This window comes from Camelus bactrianus, chromosome 6 (assembly GCF_048773025.1).
Source record: "Camelus bactrianus isolate YW-2024 breed Bactrian camel chromosome 6, ASM4877302v1, whole genome shotgun sequence".
Classification (NCBI taxonomy): Eukaryota; Metazoa; Chordata; class Mammalia; order Artiodactyla; family Camelidae; genus Camelus; species Camelus bactrianus.
This window is the reverse complement of record NC_133544.1, coordinates 94,691,215-94,704,783: the sequence shown is the minus strand read 5'-3', so window position 1 is coordinate 94,704,783 and position 13,569 is coordinate 94,691,215. Positions and strand designations below refer to the sequence as shown.

The 13,569-nt window shown below is 38.9% G+C and overlaps 1 protein-coding gene across 1 annotated transcript in view; it reads left to right on the top strand.

Annotated features, from left to right (window-relative positions):
- Nucleotides 1-5,015: 5,015 nt before the first annotated feature.
- The window catches only part of LOC141578037 (uncharacterized), a 102,229-nt gene continuing 93,675 nt past the window's right edge, over nt 5,016-13,569 (top strand). The window contains exons 1-2 of the mRNA XM_074366595.1: nt 5,016-5,038; nt 5,531-5,620. Coding sequence (XP_074222696.1) covers nt 5,016-5,038; nt 5,531-5,620 — 113 coding nt within the window. The remainder of the gene's footprint in view (nt 5,039-5,530; nt 5,621-13,569) is intronic.

The following is a 13,569-nucleotide window of genomic DNA, read 5'->3' as shown; positions in this document are numbered from 1 at the left end:
ATATGAAATGATTTCTAACTGTGCCATTCGGAAAAGAACACCCCACTGCGCCCTCATGTGTTTCAGGTTTCTCTCCTTGAGAACCACCTCCAGCTCCGGGGAGAAGACACCCCTTCCCTCTGGGAAGCGCGCGGCCACTCCTGATGAAGGTGACATCACTACTGACAGGGAGGGGGCTGCAGGGTGTGGGAACCATGTAACTGGCTTTGGTGGGAAAGGCAGCAGGGCTGCCAGGGCTCATGGGAGATGCTCGGACAGTGCAGTTCCGGAGCCCAAATCACATCCCAAGAGCAGTGATCTCCACCTGCTCCACGTCAGGGCAGCTTTCATACTGTCCTGAGACCAAAGAAAGGACAAGGCAGCTCTGACTGCAGGAAGTTGCTAGTACAGCATTAGGAGACGTTAGGGTATAATACAGTGTTTGGAAATTGTTTCAAACAAAACTTTAAGTGGGACTCATATATGTGAGATGTGCTCAGGCTGAAACTAGAGTGAGGGGCCCAGAGCACTGCCTTTGTTCCCCATCCCGTTTTCCTGCTTAATGGTACCTAAGGTACCACAGGTTTCCAGTGCCTTTGAAACAGGTTGAAAAGAACCTGCATCAGGGAGGAGAAACAGGACTTGGTTTGATGTGAAACCACCTTTCCAGACTGCCAGCTCCTGGGCCCCGGTGCACCAGCTGTGTTACCTCTGGCCAGCTATTTTAGCTCGCTTTCAGTTCCCTCATCTCTAAAATGAGAATAAGAACAACATCTAAATTTTAGGACTACTGTCAAAATTAATCATGGATGTAAACTAAATATGTAAAAAACCAGTTACTGCAGCCAGCAGAAGTTCCTCTGAGAACTCTGAGCTAGGGCTGTCTGAGCCTAGGTCATCAGCTAATTGGCAGCAGTGCATTTCATAAGGATGAGATTAGATTCAGAACCTGGGGACACGGGTCATGAGACTCTGAATTTGGTGGGGCAGGTAAGTAGGTTGGTTTGTTTGTATGTTTGTTTGTTTTTTACGTTAACGGAGGTACTTGGGCTTGAACCCAGGACCTCACGGGCAGTAAGCACGCACTGAACCACTGAGCTATAAGCCTCTCCCAATCCCTTTGCAGTTTTGACATTTTTTGGTTTTAAGACATTTATCTCACTGCTTTCAGGAAATCTTTACGAAAATCTATCTAATCAGGAATTTAGTTGAGTCTAGTACCTGAGAATGTGCTTTACTAAGATAACTGTTTTTGAATTCATCAGTGACAACAGGACAACCCCGCGAATCAATGAGAACGACAGTGGCAGTCATTCTCAAAAATCCACAAGGACGGTATGAGGCCAAGTGCCCATCTACCACGGGTCTGCGCACATGCCTGGCCATGATTTTGGAGGTCCCTGAAGAACAGAAATGGCCCTAATCACATTTCACCCTTCCTCTCTTCTATCTTTATTCCGCACATATTGTTTCACCTTTCTTCCTCCTCTACTCTGCATGTTTACCAGGAGTTATTAAAAATGTGTTAGAGAACCACTTTATTTGCTTATGGCCCATGTTAACCCCTTGGTGGAGGCGCATCGGGGCAGTCTGCGGTCTCAACTAAGGTCACTTCTGCGCCTGCAGCCAGCGGGCGGCGCAGCTGGGGCTGACTCACGTGTCTGTGGCTTGGCGCTGGCTCTAGGTGGATCCCCATCTCTTCAGCAAGCGAGCCCGGCCTTCTTCATAGGGGGGAGGAAGACTTCCCAACAGCAAGACGCTTTTCATGAGTCCATGTACGGGAGGACTGCACAAAGGACCACAAAGACAATGAGTTACTCATCACTTACTTACTGAGGGCTATGACTGTCATCAAACACACATGATACTCAAAACTTGAGACAGCATTCCTATCACACACCTACTCTTCTTCATGAGTTGTTAACCCTCTGTTCTTTAGATCAGCATTTTCCATAGGATATTAAGAAGTTTGGTAGGGAGTATCTTTGAAATAATCATTGATTTTTTACCCCCACATATTTCTTGCCTCTATCTTTCTCCGTCTTAAGCTGTCTTAAGAGACACATCATTTCCTCAGAGAACAGAAGCTACAGAAGAATATGAGGAATAACAGAGCTGTTTGTTGCCTATGAGTTTTAAACATTCAGTTTTGTAGGAAACAAAAACAATCCACGGCATAAAGATTTAGGGGGAAATCTCATGGGGAAAGCCCAAAACAACGAGATGTATAGGACATGTGCACCGTTTCCTGCATAGAAAACAAGAGGAATCAGGAAGCCCTCACAGAACTGCTAAATCGCATCTCTAAGACCCAGCCTGGTAGAGTCACACAGAACTTCTTGCGCCTCAGCAGGGAACAGATCAGTGAAATGATTCCATCACTCTGAGTATAGTAGGGAAGGAATAAAGTCACTGGATCTGATGAGACAGCTCTCAGCAACAGCTGTGCAGGCCGGCTCCCCAGGACCACACAGCAACTAGCACAGCTCAGCAGGTGCCCAGTGTACGCAGATGACACAGAGGGCCAGGGAAGCGTCATTCCACGTTCCACCACCATCGAACTCCTTGGCAGTAGAAGACTGCAAAACACAGACACACTCATGGGGAAAATGGAGAGACCTTGCACTGCTACCAATTTGGGAACAAAGAATTAGGCTGTAAATCACGTAAGTTATTTAAAATTATACACCAGTACCCATCTTACATATATCAGTTTGTAGACGGACTGGCCCAAGTATATGGAATTCGTGATCCATGCCTTATTTTCCTAGAAAGGGTTCCATGGTCAAATAGGTTTGAGAAATGCTATTTTCCTTTTGGACATCAAAATGCCCATTAATATACTAATGTCTTAAAGAATCACAGTAAAGAAACCCAGTACTTTCCCCGTTGATTTGACCTGGGAGATTCTTTTGAAGAAGCTCTGTTGATGAATGGTCCTGGGAACACATAGTAGTAAACACTGCTCTCAATTTATCTTAAGTCATGGAGTTTACTCTTTCACTCACCTGCTCAAAAACCTTCAGTGAGTTTCCATGGATCTTTAGGTTTTTTTTTTTTTTTTTTTCAGGAAGATTTCTTTTTTAAGAGCCTTCACAAAAAACATGGCTGGACAACGCACCTGTCAGTTGTTGAGCCAAGACATGCAAAAGTCCCTCAAATTTGAGAAGGAGATAGAACAGCAGATACAGAAAAGCTGAAATTCCCCTAATTTGTCCAATGCAACGCCTACAGGACATTCTTGCCATGGGAAAATGGCTAAGAAATGTTCGTTTCACCCTCAGGATACTCAAGCACATCATTGAGAAAGTCAACTTACTACTTTTTAGAAAAGACGGTTGGAACTGATGAGCTGTAAAAGGACCAAACTGTCTAACCTAGAATGAATACAAGGCAGTTAGACTTCCTGGTATCTGTCTTTATCACTGCTGGTAAGATCTGTGTCATCTTCAATCAACCTGCACTTAGTGGTGTAAATAAGGTGAAGTATTTTCAAAGGTAAAGCAAAGATACTGAGGATGAAAAGCTTATTTTATTTATTCCAGAAAGAAAGCTACTCATAGGCTATCTTTATTTGAGAAAACTAATTCTCTCCATGGTCATTAGTTACTGTGATATATTGAATGGAATATATTCCATTCAACATACACATATTTATAGGCTACAAAATATACATTACACATAAATACACGTATTTACACACTCAACTTTACATTCCATAAAAGCAACCTCAAAGAATTTGAAGGACAGAGTATACAGTTGTACAAAAAGCCACCTTTCAGAACACATTAGGCGATGTCTTTCCTGTCTCTCTGTAACTCCTATGCTAGCCAAACGAGCCACTAAGCACCCTAAAGATCTGTAACGAAGGGTGCCTCTCTTTGCTACTTTTATGCTTTTCATGTCCACAGCATAATCGGTGCTAGGAAGAAACTGATTTTTTTGGCCTTGGACCTAAATGTCACTATGCATTTGGTTGGCTTAGCCTTTCCAAAACATAAAATCCCTTTGTCACGTCAAAGAAACTACTAGAAAACAAAATTGTCAAAGGAGAGTTATAATTTCCTACAATGGAAAAAAGAACCCACCTTGTGAGAATGGGAGTTTTTCCAAATTATAAAGGAGTCAGATCACCGGGGGGAACGGCGGGAGGCACGGGCACCAGCCCGCTCCGGCCCCGCAGGGCGCGGGCGACTCCGAGAGTCCGGGCGCGGGGCGGGCTCGGCGGCGGCCCGAGCGCCACGGAGGCTTCCGCGCCCGTCGCCGGAGCGCCCAAGCGGCGGGGGCACAACTTTGGGGCCGCGGGAGGGGTGGGGAGCGACAAGGGCTCCGGGGTGCTCAGGGTGGGGAGCGACAAGGGCTCCGGGGTGCTCACCGCGCCCACAGCCGTGGCCCCCGGCGCCCAGACTGCCGGCGCCGGCCCTCCCCGCCCCGCAGAGGCCCGCGCGGCCTCCCTCCCCCGCGGGGACCCGGGGCGGCAGCCGCCGCAACCCCCGTCCTTCCCGCGCCCCGCGCCCCGCGCCCCGCCGCCGCCGCCGCCCGCACTCACCTCAGGGGCGCAACCGGCACAGCCGGCCGTCGGCCTCGTTCCTGCCGAAGCGTCTCGGTGCGGTACTCCCTGCGTGGGCGGGCTGTTCCCCGGCGGTCGCAGGGGGTTCAGGGGTGAGGGGGGGCGGGGAACGGCCGTCACTTCAGCAACGAACCGAAGCGCCGCCTCGTGGCATTTTCCACAGGCCGGCGACACCGCAGCCGCCTTGGGTCCGCACAGCCTCCTGCCGGCCGCAGCTCTTGCTGTCTCACCGAGCCGACAAGCCTCCGCGGACAGAGGAGCGAGCCGCCGCGCGGGTCGGAGGCCTGACGGAGTGTGCGCAGACTCTTTCCTGTGGACTGCGCGCATGCGCACCAGCGGGGCGGGACCCGCGGCCGCTGCGTGGGGGCGGGACCCGCGGCCGCTGCGTGGGGGTCGGCCCCGCCCAGGGGCGCTGGTCCGGCTCAGCCAATCGCGAGCGCCGGGTACCTCAGCGCGGGCGCTTTGAATGGTTCGCGGGCCCTTTGAATGGTTCGCGGCCGCCTGAGGCAGCGGCAGCTGGGCACGCCGCTCCTGTTTTGGGAGTTTTCTGAGATCGGGAGGGGAACCCTCCCCTCATCCTTTCGCCGGAGCCCCACCCTCGCCAGGCCGCGGGACTGGCGAAAAAGAAACAGCTGGGAAAGTAAAACAACGCTGACTTCAGGTAACAGTTACCTCTTTGGATGGGAGGAAGGGAATGGGATAAAGGAAAGGTGAAAAAGAAACTTAAAGCATTTGTATATTATTTGATTTCTTAAAAGAAAGATTTTTAAATGCTAACATTTTGCCACAATGCTTAAGTTTTTTAAAGAAATAAAATGTTAATATGTAATTTTATTACATAAAAACCCAAAATACATTCATGCATTCACAGATACGCATATTTTATATCTAAACGTAAAAAACATTATTCAATGAATAAAATTATAGAAATTTTCTTTATCATTGAACTTTATTCTTTTCCTTAACTTACGGTTACTTCAGGTACTTCAGGGCTCCAGAGCTTGCCAGGGGATGCACATGTCCAAGAAGGCCAGTCCCCAGGAGGGAAGCAGGATGGAGCCCCAGGTGCAGGTAGGTCACGGCAGGATGGGGGTGCTGGGGATGGTCGAAGGCAGGCAGGGAGGCTCGAGGTCGGGCAATGGGGAGGGAAGCATCGGGGTGTATGTGGGGTACAGGTAGGAACCACATGATCACCAATGAAGGACTGTTTCCAGACTCAAAGCTGGGATCATCAAAGCAATACACATAACTTCCATAGTTGCTTCCAGGAGCAAAATAAAAGAGAGAAAGAAGGAATTATAACTTCTCTCCACCTCCCTATATCTGATCTCTCATTAGTGGTTTTTAATATGCAGAAGCCATCAGGAAAGCAGATGTCACAGAAATCTGTACAGAGTATAAAAGCATGGATGTGGGAACTATGAACAATCAATAAATAACTGACTCATTCTAATGTTTTTCTTCTTTTTCACTTTCGTTTTGTGGTATGTAATTGCAAAATGATCAGAATGACTGGAGTATAGTCATTAAATTGGAATAAACACTAGCCTGGGAAGCTAGGCTGGGTGCAATGATGAATGACTTTCAAAAACATAGGCTTTATCGAGTATGTTATTGTTACCAAAGGACTGTAAGTATCAAAGTAAGGTAGTTCAAAGGTCAAATATTTATAAATTGTCACTTTAGGAGGTCTGTGGAGGAAACTCAGATTTCAAGTAGGCTAGACTAGAAGCAGATGGACTTCACACTAAGAGTTTATCAAAAGGGTTTAGATAAGAGAAGATGAGGGTCCAAATTTAAGCAGAGTTAATAGGAGTGGCAATCAATACCTGGATTTGAAATCTGTTTCATATATATAACTCTCAATTAGAATTAGGATGGACTACATTTTCTCTCTTGTATTACTCTGTTTTTATGTGGTGAACACTATAGCCATTACAGAGCACAAGCATACCTCATACTGTGGATTTGGTTCCAAACCACTGCAACAATGCAAATAAAGTGAGTCATACAAATTTTTTAGTTTTCCAGTGCATAAAGAGTTATGTTTATACTATATGATAGTCTATTAATTGTGCAGTAGCATTATGTCTAAAAAAAGTATATACCTCATTTAGAAAATACTTTGTTGTTAAAAGTGTTAACCATCCTCTGAACCTTCAGTGAGTAGTAGTAACATCAAAGATCACTGATCACAGATTATCATAACAAATTTGATAATAGTAAAGTAAGTCTGAAATACTGCAAGAATTACGAAGTGACACAGAGACACAAAGTTGAGCAAGTGATGATGGGAAAAAGGGGTCAATAGATTCGCTCGACACAGGGTTGCCACAAAACTTCAATTTATAAAAAATGCGGTATATACAAAGTGCAATAAAGCAAAGCAGAATAAAATTAGGTATGCCTGTAATTCTTTAAATGTCTCATTTCCTCTCTATCTAGCTCAAAAGTATTGAGAATATATATCTATTAACATTAATGATTCTAAAATTTACCTTAAGTAAAAAAATAAATTTATTCTTCCAAAAGCGTTTTGAGAGCCTCCTATTTGCCATGCCATTATTCCAGGGCGTATGCATTGCAAATGCAAACAATTTCTCTGCCCTGGCAGTGTCTGTATTCTAGTGAGAACAGATGTGCAATAAACAAAGAAACAGATAGGCAGATTGTGATAAGAGATTTGGAAGTCAGTGGTGGATTTTGGATGTCAATGAAGAAGGTATATGAATCAACATGTATTTTCAAAAGATAATTCTGGTAATGGAATTGAAGGTATACTGGGAGAGAGAGATTTGCAAAGGCGTGATGATGGTGACTTGGATTGTGGCAGAAGCAGAGGAGGTGGTAAGGAGCCATTATACTTGGGTATATTGTGACATTAGAGGACATATTCCACTGAATTCTTAGATGCATTAAATGTGTGAGAGAGATATCAAGAAAAGCTGCAGAGCTTTTTAGCCTTCACAACAACAAGAATAGAATTTACTGAAAGGAGAAGACTGAGGAAGTGACAGGTCTTTTGAATTGAGATTTAGGTGCTGGACATTTGCCTGAGATGATTAGACATTAAAGTGGGAATGTAAAATAGTGATCATATACACAGGTGTGGAGGTCAGGGTTAGGCGTTAGTTTGTCTAAAGATAAAAATGTTGCACCTATCAGAGGACTTAGGTTATAATATTCAGAAAGAAATTTCATAGTAGACATTATGAAGTCATGTCCTTGTTCACATATACATGTAAAATGTAAACATCATTGGAACATCACAAACAGATTGTGTTTCCAGGGATTTTTCAATGGAACTTCAGAGTAAAATGCCTGCTTAAGCAGCTTTCTTGTCTGGCCACCAGGGAAATCAATGAGAAGTTTTGTTATTGTTGTTGCTGTTGTTTTTGCCTTTATTCTCCCTGCATTCCATAGCCTCACTCTCTTTGTCCTTCTCTTTCTTCTTATTTTTATTAATACATTAGTTAATTTTATAAGTATTCATTCCAATGTAACTATCTAAATACTAAGTCTATGATTAATAAAACTACTACAATATAACAGCATGCCATCTCATATGCTGTCTTGAAAGTTATATTTCTGTTGCATTCACAAGAATATTCCAAAGTCTTCACAGGATCAGCAAATACTTTAACATGTAAATTAAGTCCATTCCTTTCTCTGTCCCCTAGGGCTAATGAAAATAACTGGTTATAGTCCTTTATATAATTGTCTAATATAAATTTACAGATATTTTTGTCTTCATGGTACTTAGTTTTTAAATATGTTCACCAGTACTTAGTTATTATGGTTCTGTTTTCTGTTATATCTATATCTTTGTTGATGTAATGATGAAAAATACATTATTTCTTAAATCATGTCTCATTATTTACAGACTATGACAATATTTTTAATGTAAATTATTTTAAACACTTTTTTATGCACATGATTGTTTAGTATTATACTTGACAATGCCCTCTTTTTCAGGAAACTAATACCTTATACATTGAATCGCTTTTCTTTCATCTCATTTTACTTTACTCCATATAAAAAATAAACTATTTCTACAATTCCTATAATATTCTATCAAAGTTGCATCAAAAGTTATGTGGGTTTCCTCAAGAAATTATATAAAATATAAAAAATACTTAAAATTCCTTTTAAGGTAAGCATTATGTATTTAATACTGAGACATATTAACAATTATAAAATATGATAAAGAAATGCTGATTCCTGAACCTAACAAGATATTTGCTTAAAAAAACAATATTATGCCATCATTCTAACTTTGTCCATGATGCATAAGTAGATGAAGTCTGAGAAATGTACATGTTAATAAGCAAGTACTATTTTTCCTTTCTCTGTTATTTTCACTATACACAGTAATTTACATTTGTCTACTGGTATTTATTTTACTTGCTTTATATTTTTTCACATTAGAATACATACTTATTTCAAATAAAAGTTATTACCTTCACTCTGACTCATACTTTATAGATTATTATGTACCACTTTTGATACAGACAATGACTCATAGTTCTTTGTTAAACATTACAGTATCTGATACATCAGTGACTATTATTAGTGGGGAAAAAACATCTTGGATTTCCAGGACATTCTTTGGAATTTTTTGTCTATTTTTCTGGTGTAATTGTTAACAATGTGCTCTCAAAAATGTCCCAAATTAGAAGAAAGTATTATAGATATATGGCTATTTATTAGCCATATAGGATTCAATTTTTAAATTTCTTCCATGTAGGCTGCATCATTGCCTTAGCTTACCTTCTCACATAGAAACTTCATTAACTTTTAAAGAAATGTGATTCTTAAATACTCCCCTTAATGTGGCATTAAAAAAAATGTACTTCTATTGTTCCAATGAGTTCTTACCATAGCTATCAAGAAAATGCTATGTGACTGCACTATTCTTATGAATTATTCTAATCACTCCAATTTTAATGTTACAATATTAACCTGTCGATAATGGGAGAAAACAAAACTTCTACAGGAGTCTTTCTTTTTTAAACAGGTAAATGAGTCAGTGTAACATCTATTGCAACTTCCGGTCATATTTCCATGTTTTATTAAAACTAAATTATATAAATTTATTAGCCTATTAAAATACTATTATTTAGGACTTCCCACATTAGTAAATATCACTCAAGAATCCCTAGAATATTGAAAATGGAACATCAAGATATATGATGACATTATTTCTAAAATAAAAATGGAATAATTATCATTATCTAACTATGTTTGCTAATACTTATTGAACTTAGTCATCTTCAGTGTTATGAAGTGTCAAATTTTACAATTGTTTAATAGTGATAATGTAAAATGGTGATTTAAAAAATTTCATATATAGTAAAACAGTTGATAACAGTATATAAAGTAGTTTATTATTTAATCTACTTTAAAATGTTTGGATCTGCATTATGATTATTTTAAAATAATAGATTAATGGACTGAATGATTTTGCATTTCACAATAAAAAATTATCATTTGATAATACTAAATTAGTTCATAAATCATGCCCAAATTCACTAATTAATTAGGTAGGGAAATGACTGCACATATGTTCTATGTCACTGCATTCTCATATTAATATTTTCTTTATGAGGTAGTTCAGTGAAGACATTATGATTTTATTTAGCCTAAAATGATTAGAGAAAGCTCTCAAGGCTCTATGTCTTTCACTAGTTGTGTATGTGTATGAATTACGAGAAAAAGTTTTCAAGATGCTATGCTATGTCATTTACCAGTTGTATGGATATCTCAGCTGTTTCTTAAAAACCCCAAACTTTGGAAATAGTATATTCATTAACAATTGCAGGTGTTAATGCAAGATGGGGACACTGTAAAATATATTTAAATGTCTGATATTGATTAGCCCTAACATAACTCATCTATACTTCAGTTTTTTTCAATGACTTAATTAGGCTGCTTTTAGAATTATGGTCACTTACAGCTTTAAAGATAAATGACTCAATGAATCAAAAAAAGAAAATCAGAAAGAGAGGACATTATAGAAATTTTGTTGTATTTGTAGCAGAGAAGAAATTGAAAAGGTTGAATTTTGAAGAAAACTTCTAGTAGTATATTTCATAGGACCTGGATAAAATGTTGATCCTGAAGATGAACCCCAAAGTCACTGGAAAGAATGAGTTTTCTGTAAATAGAATGACTTCAGAAATAGTGAGTTGAAGATACTCTCAAGCTATGTTTTGAGGGAAGAAAATGTTTCCTTTATGGGATAGTGGTTTTATAGTATTTGTTCATCTCTCAGAGTTCAGATGAGAAAGAAAAAAAACTGACATATTCAAAGCAGAAACACATTTAATAACAAGAATTCTGGATTTAAGGCTGGGGGATGAAGGTCAGCGAGAACCTTCACTAGCTTTCAAGGAATCAGGAATTTGCAGAAATCACAGGAAAACACTAATTGAGAACTCAAGTTTTTGCAGCACCAAAACAATTGCTTTAAACAGGAATTCTGATAAGCTGATGAAAAAAACCTCACCTTTAACACCTACTGCTGCCCATATACCAACACATAACAATGGCTTACACTCTTAATTCCCATTCCAAGTCTTATGGGAAGTGCGTTCATTGGCAAAATCTAATAGGCAACACTGCTTGCAAAGAGAAATATTCTGGCAAGTGTAGTTCCAAGATTTACAGGCACCTCAAAACAGTGGAAAGATCAGAAAATACTAGAAAGGAATGTTGGTTACCTACTTTTCTATCTGTATCTTTAAGATATTCCTAGTCATATCCATATTTACCTTAATCCAGAACCATATGCATATATAGATCACTATTTATATACATTTCCATATCTAAATGTATACATAGCACATATTCCTAACATTGTAAATTTGCCTTTCTCATACATGATGCCTTTTCTGGGAATTTTAAATTTGATAGAAGCTTCAGCTCACTTACTCTCAGCAAATGATATAATCATTCACATATTGCCACAACCATCTTTTCCTTTAATATTATAATTACTGACATCTTGACATAAACATGAATTATGATGCTGTGCTTCATATAGCCTGATATCAATAGAGTTTACATGATTTATTCTCACAGAACAGTCATTACTTTAAATATCTACTTGTTCCTGTGGTTTTTCCATTCATTTTGAAATTAAATAGGTTAACAGTATGTTTCAGCAGAGAATTCCCTGTATATCACCTGGATCATTTGTAAGAACTGTACAACCAAAGTAAAATTGTAAGATAATTCAGATCCCAAAATTTTACTGTGAATAATGAGAAATCACCATAAGAATGCTGGGTTGTAATGCAATTTGTCTTAGACTTAGCATGCTACTGAGTACAGATAAAAGAGCAATGGATTTTGAATCAAAGCACTAATGAAACTAACATTTAGTGGCTATTTCTTAGGTTCCACAAAACACACAGTGCCATTCCATGTGAATTCTCTTATTTAGCAATCACAAAATCCTGGGATTTTGGTAGTGTTACTGCTTTTATTTTTATATAAAGCTCGCTCTCTATGTCTTTTCCAATCCCCATGTCTGCTTTCCCTCTATCTCCCTATGAGCAGTACTATGTTAATAGCCATTGAATTTAAAACTGTGACTTTTGCATTATTTCTTTTAACTAGAGAAAGTTTGAAATATTGTAATCAGTTGAAAGGCAATGTGACCTTTGATCACATTGTTAAAGATAGTATATAGATCTAGTCATTCTCCATGCTCAAGTCTCTCAGAAACAACATGTCATGGTTAAAAGTTGATAAACACATTTAGATAATGATACAGGTATCATTCTTATCCACCAGCCTTCATGTTTTAAGGGTTTCCATTACATTAAGCTGTAAAATGGCACATTAATTGCCATTAATCCTTTAAAAAAAAGGTTAAATGAGCAGCCTGTTATTTAAAGAGCATACATATTGACATTTTTAAGTGAATTTCTTATAATTTAAATGTCTCAATTTTGCATTAATTACCAAATAATTATTTTAGTACTTTTCATATTAGTCATTAATATAGAGTTATACGTTAATCATTTAATTCTCCCTGTGACCAGTTACTCATTACAGTATGGAATATCAGTAATGTTCCTAAATCTTTGTAAAAGGAAATGCTTAAAGAATGTTTTCATCTAAAAGCAGGCATGAGAAGTGACAGGTTCACTTGCTTTAAGTGCACGAATTTTAGAATATTCCACAGTTTCTAATGAGTGTTTTGCCTAATTAGTAACAAAGTGCTAAAATGTGACTGGGAGTGAATGTGAAATTAGGGAAAGGGAAAATAGGAATGATACATTAGAAACTATTAAATGTAGGATGAAAAAACAAACATGTTGTGTCATTCTGTCCAGAGAGAATTTACTGGAACAATGGCCATAAACTAGTATTGGTCCATGAGAAAACATTCACTAAATACAAATGTGAAATATAGGAAATGCTGTGAATTTTTCACGAAACTAAATGTTTGAAAAGGAAATGACTGTCCTTTAATCTGAGTTTACATGCATTTTTTAAGTATTAAATTTATGGTGAGAGAAAATATTGATTGTAGTGATGGCAAACAGCTAAGTAGCTACTTAGCAAAATGAATACATTTCAATCCTTTACTGGCCACAACTTCTCAAATTTTAATTTTTATTAAAAACAAAGTGTCCAAAGGAAATTTACATTGCATCATCCTAGGATTTTCCACTGATATATTTGTTTGCTAATTTTATTTAGTTTTCCCAGTAGGGAAATACCTTTATGAATCACTGGAAATATTTGCTATAAAGGTATCAACAAGTACAAACAGGGGTTCCCCATTACTTTTCTGGCCTTGAACTCAATGACTTTATATTTATGATACAGTTCTTACCAGCCTCAACTACTTAAAGTTATCATGTGGGTAAAATTGTATTTTTATCTATTCCAAATATTTGTTACAAAACTTATATGGGCATTGTGGAGAAACAAGGACAGAATAAGATATGCATTTTGCCTTCATGGAAAAATCATTTCCCTTATGAGAAAATCATAGTGGAAAA